General features: G+C 36.1%; 1 protein-coding gene across 8 annotated transcripts in view; it reads left to right on the top strand.

Annotated features, from left to right (window-relative positions):
- The window catches only part of RIMKLB (ribosomal modification protein rimK like family member B), a 98,039-nt gene that overhangs the window by 67,917 nt on the left and 18,020 nt on the right, over positions 1–12,102 (top strand). For all 8 annotated transcript variants that reach the window (XR_006353302.1, XR_006353303.1, XR_006353304.1 and 5 more), the window contains exons 4-5: positions 1,636–1,722; positions 10,153–10,356. Coding sequence is in view for 1 of the 8 variants with exons in the window: in XM_043967403.1 (XP_043823338.1) it covers positions 1,636–1,722; positions 10,153–10,356 (291 nt within the window). In the remaining 7 variants the exon portion in view is untranslated. The remainder of the gene's footprint in view (positions 1–1,635; positions 1,723–10,152; positions 10,357–12,102) is intronic.

Genomic DNA, 12,102 nt, shown 5'->3' with positions numbered 1-12,102 from the left:
ATGATTTCCAATGTCCCTTGTAGGTCTAAATCTCTAATTTTCTGATCCTCTGAATTTCTAACATCTCTTAGATTCTGATGCCCAAGATAAACAAGGAGATGCTAAAATAATACCTAACTGCTTTAAATTAGTCTAAGCTGCAGGTGACAGATGAATTATACCTCAAGGTACTGGGAACCTGTGGGTTTGAGCCAGCATAGTATAATGTACACCATACTGATAATTAGACTTAGTTTCCAATTTTGATTTTGGCATTAATCTGGTTTGTAATCCTGAGTAAGTAATTTCCATCTCTGAGCCTTATTTTCTCATATGTAAAATGGAGGTGAGGTTACTGTATAGTTACTTTTAGCTTAAAAGTCTGTGAACATAGGACTCTTGAATTTTCTGCAGTCTAGTGCTCTTTACTTTCAGAACTATGTGTAAATGTTTAAACTTCCATGCTAGATGTTTTTATTACTCTTTTTCTACTTAATGAAATGTTAGGTCAACTTTGTCAAATGCACATGGGTGAAAAGACTTAAGAACCTAGGCTTCAGTAACCACTTCAAATTATACCTTGAATTAAAATAGAAATATTCTCAGTTTAAAGGAATTAAAAGAATGGAGGGAACAGCCTGAGTTGGGAGGGCTATCAATTTTCATTTGTAAAAGGAGGAGTTTGAACTAAGTATCTAAACTTTGTTCCACCTCTGACATTCTTTGGTTCTAGAGTAGAACCAACCTTTAGCAAAACCTTCCTCGTCTATATAAGACACTACCAATTGCCTTGTTATAGTAAGGGCCATTTTTTTTCCTATCATATTCATCAGAGAAGAAGGATGATGATAGTGGGGGTAATCCTGACCTAGAGATTGATACAACTGAATGGTGGCATGAGAAAAGGGCAAAGAATTCATGAATGAGTAAAGTATATAATTAAACTGGTTAACTATAAGGTCAAGACTATGAAGGGATGAAAGACTACAACAGAGCTGGTGGTCTGGGAAAAGAGGGAAGAATGAAAATAGATTTAAGAAGGAGTGAGAAAGAAATGAAAGGATAGGAGGTTATGATAATAATTTAATAGTTGAAGATCTTGGAAGTGGTAGTTATGGGTAATGGAATTTTAAAAGTACGACTAAGGGGCAGCTAGGTGGCGCAGTGGATAGAGCACTGGCCCTGGAGTCAGGAGTACCTGAGTTCAAATCCAGCCTCAGACACTTAACACTTACTAGCTGTGTGACCCTGGGCAAGTCACTTAACCCCAATTGCCTCACTAAAAAAAAAAAAAAGGTACGACTAATCCTATGGATACCTGAATTAGTGTGAAGATATAGATTGTGGGTATTGAGAAGTTTGGTGAAATGTCCAGACTCAAGATCAGGTAGTAAGTATTTGGTGCGTTTAAAATATCTCATATCCTAAAATGTGCAAGTAGTTCAAAAGTAAAACTAATCTTTACTTCTCCAGAATTTTCTTCCTAAAAATTTATTCCAGGACTTTGATAATCAAATTAGGCTTTCCCTTTGACTTTGTGTGTGTGTGTGTGTGTGTGTGTGTGTGTGTGTGTGTGTGTGTGTGTGTATATATATATATATATAAAATTTAGAAGAGAATAATAGTAAAACACCTTTTCTTTTCTTCTTTAAACAGGTGGTCATGAAAATTTTGCTAAAATGATTGATGAAGCAGAAGTATTGGAATTTCCAATGGTGGTGAAGAATACACGGGGTCATAGAGGTGTGTATAACTGGGACACAGACACACAGAGTTTATACAGTGAAGTAATGGAAGGTTTATGGAATGGATTTGTTTTTTTCTTGATCAGATATTGAAGCAGTTATATTTTCTTTTTTTTGTCTCTGTTCTTGGATACTGACTAGATCATAGTAGTAAGAAATAATCTTTGAATCATAAAAGGGGATTAGAAAATCCATTAGAGGGCAGCTAGGTGGCACAGTGGATAGAGCACTGGCCCTGGAATCAGGAGTACCTGAGTTCAAATCCGGCCCCAGACACTTAACATTTACTAGCTGTGTGACCCTGGGCAAGTCACTTAACCCCAGATGCCTCACTAAAAAAAAAAGATATGTAAGGGGGCTAAAATTCTAGCTATACTGTCTAAAATATTTAATGAGTGGTCACCAATAAATTATAAGCTTTAGCAAGAGTTTAGATTTTTAAGCATTTATTAAGGAGAATAAGAATTTGGTAAAGAGAGAGAGAAAGGCCTAGACTCATCCATCTGTCTTGGGGAGCTACAGTTCTCCACTCTGGCGAAAGAGGGAGAGCACCAGCCTCGCCCCCTCTTCCTCCCACCAGCAAATGTTACTTCCTGTCTTGCCCTCAGATGCTTTCTCATAGCGGAGTTTTGCTATAGTAAGTCTCCAGCAGGTGGCATCATTCCAATTGTTACAGATACCCAAAATAGCAATAGCTAATATTTATTAAGTATAGTTGATAATGAATAAAAATTATCATGAAACTACTTTGAAACAAGAGTAAGAGGTATACAGAGCTCAGGACTAGAGGAAGAGGATTCATTCTTCCTGGGACTTTACATGGCTAATATTAAAGTTAGAGATAAAAATAAAAAATTAGATGAGAATATTTATTAAGCCTTACTGTATGTCAGGCACTATGCTAAAGCAGTAGGGATACAAATACAAATAAGTAAGACAATCCATACCTCCAAGATATTTATACTTTCTAAAAGGTAAGACAAACAAGGAGACTTGGAAAGTGGAAGGCAGAGTGGGAACAAGCAAGGTGGTATGGTGTAGAGAGTCCCATATCCAGCCAGTTGCCAAGATATTACTTCATTTTTCTCTCAGTCATTCCCTCCTTTTTTATTTCTAGTGCTATTACCCTAATTCAGACCTACATTTCCTTTCCTGGACTATTCTGGTAGCCTTCTAACTGATCTTCTACCTGCTTCTCTACTCTATCCCTGCTTCTGTCTTTCACACAGGAGTAGTCTTTCTGTTGCACAGTTCTGATGATAAAAATCACATTTCTCAGAAACTTTCAGTGACACAGTGATAGTAAAGGCCAGACTGCTTAGTTTAGAGTTCCCCACTCAGGTTCCAACTTATCTCATTTGATCCTCACAACAACCCTGGGAGGTAGGTGCTATTATTATCCCCTCTTTAAAATTGAGGAAACCAAGACAATCAATGTTAAGTGACTTGCCCACAGTTATACAGCTAGTGTCAGAGATGGGATATGAACCCAGGTTTTCTTGACTCCAGGCCCAGTACTTTATCCACTGACCTACCTGGATGCTTCTAGCTATCATATCATATTTTCTCTACTAGACTACAAGTTCTTTATATTCCTAAATCTAGCATACCACCTGTCACATAGTCAACCCTTAATAAAGTTCATTAGAATTGTGTAACATTTAAATTTATCTTTAAAAATTTTAGCTGATAACACATGCATAATCTGCCTAAAATTAATTGGTTCTAGGGAAATGTTACGAAAAAGTGTTAATGGGCAGTTAGGTTCTCAGTTAGGCTATTTTTGCTGTAAGCAGTATATATGGCAGTGCTTAACTGAAGTTCAGGTGTGTCTCTGGAGCTACCACACTAATTTAAATCATCTCAGACAATCCAATTTGGGTCTTGGATGATTGACTAAATAATGTTGCAGTGGGGGCAGCTTGGTGGCCCAGTGGATAAAGCCCTGGCCCTGGATTCAGGAGCACCTGAGTTCAAATCCAGCCTCAGACATTTGATACTTACTAGCTGTGTGACCCTGGGCAAGTCACTTAACCCTCATTGCCCTGAAAAAAATAAACAAACAAACACATAAATAAATAAATAATGTTGCAGTGAAGGTTGCTTACATTTAATAAAGTGCTTGCAAAACCGCATTGATCAAAATAGCATTTTATAGGATATGCTTATAACAGATAAAAAATTATAGCTCATTTCTTTGTTTTTACTTGTTAAGTAAAATGATCAAATGGTCATTTGATTAAAATAAATTGTTAGGAACAGACTTGTTTTTGTTTTGTTTGTTTGGTTTTTTTCCAAATAAAAGTATTTTATTTGTTTTGTTTTTGCGGGGCAACAGAGGTTAAGTGACTTGCCCACAGGGTCCCACAGCTAGTAAGTGTCAACTGTCTGAGGCTGGATTTGAACTTGGGTCTTCCTAAATCCAGGGCCGGTGCTTTATCCATTGCGTCACCTAGCTGCCCCCAAGAACTTGTTTTGTTATAAAAAGTCTATGTATGCAAATGCCAAAATAATCTTAAGTATAACCATATTTATCTCCCTGCTCAGGGACTCTCAGTGACACCCTGTTGCCTTTAAGATAAAATTTTATTTCTTCAGCTTAGCATCTAAGATCCCTCACAGTCTGACCCCCCCCCCCGGCTTATTTCATATTCTTGCCTTTTATTGATATCATAATCCATTGTTTCCCAATATTTTTTGGGAATGTTTCAATGTCCAAATGTTCCCTTAAAAAAGGTAAATGTTTTGAACCCCCAATGTATTTTGTTATGATGTTCATAATATATTTTTTAGATTTATTCATTATATGTTTACAATAACTACAGTGAAAATTTTTGCTCTGGCCTCAACTGTTCCAAATTTAAATTTCCATTATATAATGTTTATAATTTTACAATATAAAATTTTATTCTACTTATAATTATAAAAAGTTGACAAAATTAAAACCCTTAACATAATTATATTTTATTGCAACATTGTGAAAGAATTAAAAAGAAATAATCCAAGGCCTTATATGTTTAACATCACCTGCAGGACTTCTTACTAATTTTTTTATTGTTCTACAAATTTTATCAAATGTAAGTAACATTTTCATGAAATAAGTTACATCTTGAAAAATGCTTAACATAATATAATAATCATAGTAACAATTTCAATGTTAGACTTTTTATTTGAACAAAGGTTTGCAATGTTTGGCTCAATACTTATAAACATGGTCTTAAATCTGGTTCCACATGAAGTTTATTTTTACATTTTGATTTAAAACAAGAATAAAATGAAAATGCTTGCTCACACAAATTTGTGGTGAAATATGATAGGAGACTTTTGCAGGCTTTCTTGCAAATGAGGAAATGTGCATGCCAGTCAGTTTGCACTGATTCCTTCTGGTAGTTTGGAAACAATTTGACAGATTGAGAAACTACAAGAGCTTGTTCTTAGAAGCAATCAATTTGTTCTAATCAAACTAAAGCACTAAAATCATTGTGCTCATGATCACAACATTTTCAAATCACTATAGAAATAAACTTGTAATGCTTCCAAAATGCATATGCTTGCTGTCACAGGGAGAAATATATTTGTAACATAACTGTGCAAGTTATTAAGTGCTTACAGTACCATGAAATAATTTTTATTGTGAATTCCTTGGCCATTGTTAAAAATCCCCAGAGGTTCATGAGCTACTAGATAAGAATCACTTTTCCGGTCAAATTAGTTACAAATAGCCAGAATTTAAAATTCCATCTCCTGTCTTCAAGTCTTTGTACGTTGTCCCCCATGCCTAGAAATGCCCCCCTTCTTTCTCTTAGAATCTTTAGTTTTTTTCAAAGCTTAGGTAGTAATATGCCATCATCTATGGTAAGTTTACTATAAGCTTTATCCCATGCATTTCAGTCAACTTCCCCATACTTTCTATTCAACATGAAAGGGACTAAATTCTAGGATTTACCATGCATATATATGCATGTAAGGTACAGATTAATTTCTTTTATAAAGAAAATTCTATTTAGTAAATGACTCCCCAAATCCCCAACATAAAGAGGCCCCAGAAGCCCAGCCTATTCTTCATTTCTTGCTAGGTCCACTGCTTTGGTTTCTACTCTCTATTATCATGGTGCCACCCCCATGCTCCCACTTCCACTTTCAGTTTCCTCTTCTTTGTTGTCTTCTCATTAGGTATCTGTTTGGGAGGTCAAGGGGCTGTCTTTCTTATTTGTATCCAAAGCACTTAGCACAGTGCCAGGCACATAGTAAGTGTTTTATAAATGTTTATTGTATTATAGTATATAACATTTACTCACATCATAAAGTTGTTAAATGCTTGTAAGAACACAGTTCGGGGCAGCTAAGTGGTGCAGTGGATAAAGCACCGACCCTGGATTCAGGAAGACCTGAGTTTGAATCTGGCCTTAGACACTTGACACTTACTAGCTGTGTGACCCTGGGCAAGTGACTTAACCCTCATTTCCCTCCCCCCCCCAAATAAAAAACCCTCAATCAAATTAATGAGGCCCTTAGTGCTATTTCTTGTCAAACAAGTTTTATTCTTGGTTATAGTTTTAGAAAGAGATACCTGCATAATATGTTAAGCTACCATTTTGTTTCTCCTTCTGGATTTGATTGAAAACAGGACAGAATCCTGATTTCACAAAGATGAGTTATTGTAAATAGAATTTTCACAAAAATAAGTTGTTATAAATGGAATTAAGGGGGCAGCTAGGTGGCGCAGTGGATACAGCACCGGCCCTGGAGTCAGGAGTACCTGAGTTCAAATCTGGCCTCAGACACTTAACACTTACTAGCTGTGTGACCCTGGGCAAGTCACTGAACCCCAATTTCCTCACTTAAAAAAAAAGGTAAAAAAACAAAAAATAAATAAATGGAATTAAGGCACATTTTAGTCAAAAGCGTTCTTTTTGTTGTTGATAACTAACATTTATATAGAGCATTCAGTTTTGCAAAATGCTTCATATACATTATCTCATTTGACACTCATAACCCTGTGACCAATGTGTTACATATTTTTTATCATAAAATTATTTTATTATCTTCCAGTTTCATGTAAAGATAGTTTTCAACATTTGTTTTAATAAGTGTTCCAAATTTTTCTCCCTCCCTCCTTCCCTTCCCCCTCCCCAATATAGAAAACAATCTGATATAGGTTATGGATGTACAATTACATTAAACATATTTCTGCATTAGTCATGTTGTGAAAGAAGAATCAGAACACAAGGGGAAAAAACCTCAAAAAATAAAAATAAAACAAAAAGTAGAAAACAATATGGTTCAATATGCATTTAGAATCCATAGTTCTTTTTTCTGGTTGTGGAGAGCATTTTCCATCATGAGTTAATTCTTTGGAATTGTCTTGGATTATTACACTGCTGAGAAGAGCCAAGTCTATCACAGTTGATCATCACACAATGTTGCTGTTACTCTGTACAATGTTCTCCTGGTTCTGCTCACTTCACTCAGCAACAGTTCACTTAAGTCTTTTGAGGTTTTTCTGAAATCTGTTTGCTCATCATTACTTTACAGCACAATAAATAGTATTCCATTACATTCATATACCACAACTTGTTCAGCCATTCCTCAATTGATGGGCATTCCCTCGATTTCCAATTCTTTGCCACCACAAAGAGAGCTGCCATAAATACATGTGAGTCCTTTTCCCTTTTCTATGATCTCTCTGAGATACAGACTTAGTAGTGGTATTACTGGGTCAAAGGGTATGCACCAGTCCCATAGCCCTTTGGCCATAGTTCCAAATTGCTCTCCAGAATGGTTGGCTCAGTCTTACAACTTCACCAACAAAGCATTAGTGTTCCAATTTTTTCCACAGATTCTCCAACGTTTATTATTTTCCTTTTTTGTCATTATTAGCCTATCTGATAGGGGTGAGGTGGTACCTCAGAGTTGTTTTAATTTGCATTTCTCTTCAATAGTGATTTAGAGCATTTTTTTTTAAGTGGGGCAATGAGGGTTAAGTGACTTGCCCAGGGTCACACAGCTAGTGTCACGTGTCTGAGGCTGGATTTGAACTCGGGTCCTCCTGAATCCAGGGCCTGTGCTTTATCCACTGCGCCACCTAGCTGCCCCCTTAGAGCATTTTTTAATATGGCAATAGATAGCTTTGATTTCTTCATCTGAAAACTGCCTGTTCATACATATTATTTGACCATTTCTCAATTGTGGAATGACTTACATTCTTATAAATTTGATTTAGTTGTGTATATATTTTAGAAATGAGGCAAAAGGCACATTCTTTACTAAGAAAGGATTATGTTTCTAAAGTAGTACACCAAAGATTTGAGTTTCTGGTTATTACAGATATAATTAGCTCATCCTTTACTGACTCTTGGTCACTGTTTTTTTTTTTTTTTTCTAGCGAGGTATGAAAAGCATTTTGTATCCAAAGCTCATTCATTTGGTTTCAGCTGGTAGGGAATTATTCCTTCCGCAATATTTAGATGTACTATAACATTCCCATCTTTTCCCATTCTACCCTGTTTTCTCTTTTTTTTCACAACTACTGCTTCTTTTGTAATACTTCAATAGGATAATATATTATTTACCAAATAGTCCCCATACAAAGAAGCTTGTCCCTTGACAAGCATAGAAACCCCTAACCCAAAGGAAGCTATTCCAAATCCTTCTAGTTGTTAATATGCTTTATCTCCTCCCTCCATTATCATATATTATCTATTTACTTACTGTAAACTCAGCACCTTTTGTCAGTATCTCCAGTGCCTTGCACATAGTGGGTGCTTCAAAAATGCTCGTTGAATTGGATTACAGTAAAAAAATAATAATTCTGTCTTTATTCAAACTGACCTTTACAATTGCTTTTAAATTGCCTTTAGAATGTCAGAGAATTTAAGTGGTGAAAATATTAAGCCAAAAGAATTGGAATTTAATTCTTTTTTTTTTTTTTTTAAAGTGAGGCAATTGGGGTTAAGTGACTTGCCCAGGGTCACACAGCCAGTAAGTGTTAAGTTTCTGAGGCCAGATTTGAACTCAGGTACTCCTGACTCCAGGGCCGGTGCTCTATCCACTGCGCCACCTAGCTGCCCCATGGAATTTAATTCTTACAATGAGAAGGGCCATTGTCTTTACTGTTTATGGGCTCTAACATAAGTCCTTTGTATGTATTTATGGTTGCGTTTTAAGGTAAAACCTGTCTTAGAGTTGATATACCTTGTCAGCCCAACTGTTTACATGGCAGCTGAGGCTCCTTTTACATTTTATGGTGCCACAAGCTAAATGAATTACATAACATTTTATAAGTTAAATTAGAAATCTGTTCACCATTTGTTTACATTGCTTCTATGGGAAATTGTATTCATAGTTCCAAATAGCCATTTTATAAATGATTGGAGCACAACATTTTTGTAAGTTAGGAACTAGCTATATGGAATCAGAGCAAGGAAGATTGCTATAGAGATAAACCTGACCAAGCTAATCAGTTATTGTTCTTAGCTGGACTATATATATCCTTTTTTCTAAAGGCCAAGTTCCCTCCCAGTTTTTTTCCCCTTTCCATTACTAAAAGCTATCTTAAGTTATTTTGATTATATTATTTAAAGAATCAAAATATTCCTTTTTGAGAGACTGTGTTATTTCTGATTGTTTTTAGTAAAGAAAGCTATGCCTCTGCCTACCAAAGATACCAAAGCATGTGAAATGAAGGTTGTTGTGACAGAAATGCTTTCAGATGGCTTTGGAGCAGTAGTGAAGGAGGAAAGGGTAGGATTCCAAAATAGAAGCCTAGGATGGGAAGAGTATCATAGTCTATTTTTAGAAGTTAAGTTTCAAGGAAAAGACAAATTCTGCAAGATCATCTGGAATCCTTAGATGATTTTTTAAAAGTAGGACTTTGATGATAGTTAGTAAAAGCTATCTCCAAAGGTAATGTAATGGAGGTTGGATGATATGGTGTATGTCAATTGTTCTGCATACCTTAAAAGTGATATGTAGGGGCAGCTAGGTGGCACAGTGGATAGAGCACCGGCCCTGGAGTCAGGAGTACCTGAGTTCAAATCCGGCCTCAGACACTTAACACTTACTAGCTGTGTGGGCAAGTCACTTAACCCCAATTGCCTCACTAAAAAAAAAAAAGTGATATAGAAATAAATGTAAGCCATTTTTACTATCACCACTACTCTCAGGAAACATTTTAATATAGTTAAAGTTGAAATAGAAATGTATCCTTTTCTTTTCCTGTTAAGCCATGTATTACTTAATATCATACTTTAAGACTTCACTAAATGATCATGACATTTCATTGGGAAAAACTAAAGTATTATTGATTTAAGTATCATGGTGTTTTAAAACTTAGGTATTGTGGAGGAGGGTGCCAAAGAGACAGAAATAATTATCAGTTGCCCATAGTATTACTTTTAGCATCTTTTTTTTTTCTTCTTACCTAAAGGTAAAGCTGTTTTCTTGGCTCGAGATAAGCACCACTTGGCTGATCTAAGCCATCTTATTCGCCATGAAGCTCCATACCTATTCCAGAAGTATATAAAGGAATCCCATGGCCGGGATGTGCGTGTCATTGTGGTGGGAGGCCGTGTAGTCGGCACTATGCTGCGCTGTTCAACTGATGGAAGGATGCAAAGCAACTGTTCACTAGGTAAAATTGTTGAAGTACATAAATGGATAGTGTAGCTGTTCCCGATCGGCACTTATCCAAAGTAAATAGGTTTTTTTTACTTTGTAAGTTATAAATAATAATGTTATACACCTGTATAGAACAACATAATATACTAGAAAGAGTACAGGATATGGACTCAGGGGACCTGGGTTCAATTCCTGATTTAATAGCTGTGTGACCATGAACAAGTCACTCAACCCCATTGAGTCTCGGTTTCTTCATTTGTAATTAAGGGGATTGGATTAGATGATCCCTACAATTTCTTCCAGCTATAGATAAACCTGTTATTAAGTAGGGTGTATCTTTCGAATTATTTTTAAAGCAGTGGAAATGTGCACTAAACTCTTGGTTCTCCTTTTCCATTTCCAATCTGTAAACATATTATAAATATTTCCTTCAGTCAGGAACTTGATGCAAATATTACAATGGATCTGACAAGGATGCTTTCAGTTACCTCTCCTTAGTTTCCATCTCCTAAACCTTTACAGGGCCCCCAAAACCCTATATTATCTTGTGGTTTGGTAGGAAGGAGTAAGATTGAGGGGAGGCATAAGTAGCTCCTCTGTTGGTAGCCCTGGCTAGAAGCATTGGGGGGAAAGGCATTTTTTTTCACCCTGTTATTTTTGTGCCCTAGGATTTATAGCTCAGCGATCCTAGGAGTCATATAATCAAAACCCTTCATTTTTTTACAAATCAGGAAATTGGGTTCCAGAGGGTGCTGTGATGTATCTGGGCATACACAGGCAGTGAAGTGCTGAGTTGGGATTTGGACTCAGTTCCTCAGATTACACATTCTTTCCACCCTCCGGCTCTGCTAATGTGTATGGGAATTATTCTCAAGGAGATACAATGTTGTATGTTCAACTGCAAAAATCATTGAGCTTCTTGAGGGCGGCAGGGACTGTTTTTGTATCCCCAACACTAAGTACAATGCCTTGCATATGGTAGGTGCTTCATAAATGTTTTTTTACTAGATAATTCATCTTGGAGTCCTGTCTATGATGCATACTTGCTGTGTGTGACCCTGGACTAGCATTGAAACTCTTGGTGCGCTGTCTAGTTCTCCAAAACTATAAGTTTCAAAGGGTAGCTGATCAGCTCTGGTAGAAGGAATTTCCTCAAAGGGAGGTATCCATACCAATAAAATCACAACTCTGGCCATAAAATTTGAATTATGCTTTCGTGGTTTCTGGATGAAAACTATTTTTGCACTAGTATACATGATATGCCTGGTAATCATGGCTAGATTAAGATCATATAGGCTTTAGATTTGGAAATAATCTTAGCATTTATCTAGCTCAGCCTCCATACTTTACAGATGAGGAAACTGACTCTCAAATCTGCATGTACATACATATGTATGTGTGTATGTATATACATATACCTCTATGTTTTTGTGTATAATACACATACCTATATAAATACACACACACATACACCTATCTTTCTCTGGGGCTATACTTAAACATCACCATCTTTCCACTTAGATATTTCATAAACATCTCACTGAACATTTCCAAAATAAAATTTAATTTTTCCAATTGCTAATTGAAAATTCTATTTTTTTCTTCATGCCTTCCCCCAACCTATTAAAAAATAGAAAAACAAAAACAATACCTTTGTAACAAATATGCATAATCAAGCTAAATTTTTACATCGGCTGTGTCCAAAATATAAATATTCTGCATTCTACATCCTGAGTCCATCACCCCTCTTTCAGGAGAT

The sequence above is a fragment of the Dromiciops gliroides genome, chromosome 5, assembly GCF_019393635.1.
Source record: "Dromiciops gliroides isolate mDroGli1 chromosome 5, mDroGli1.pri, whole genome shotgun sequence".
Classification (NCBI taxonomy): domain Eukaryota; kingdom Metazoa; phylum Chordata; class Mammalia; order Microbiotheria; family Microbiotheriidae; genus Dromiciops; species Dromiciops gliroides.
Note: the sequence above shows the minus strand (reverse complement) of the source record. Positions and strands in the feature narration are given on the sequence as shown.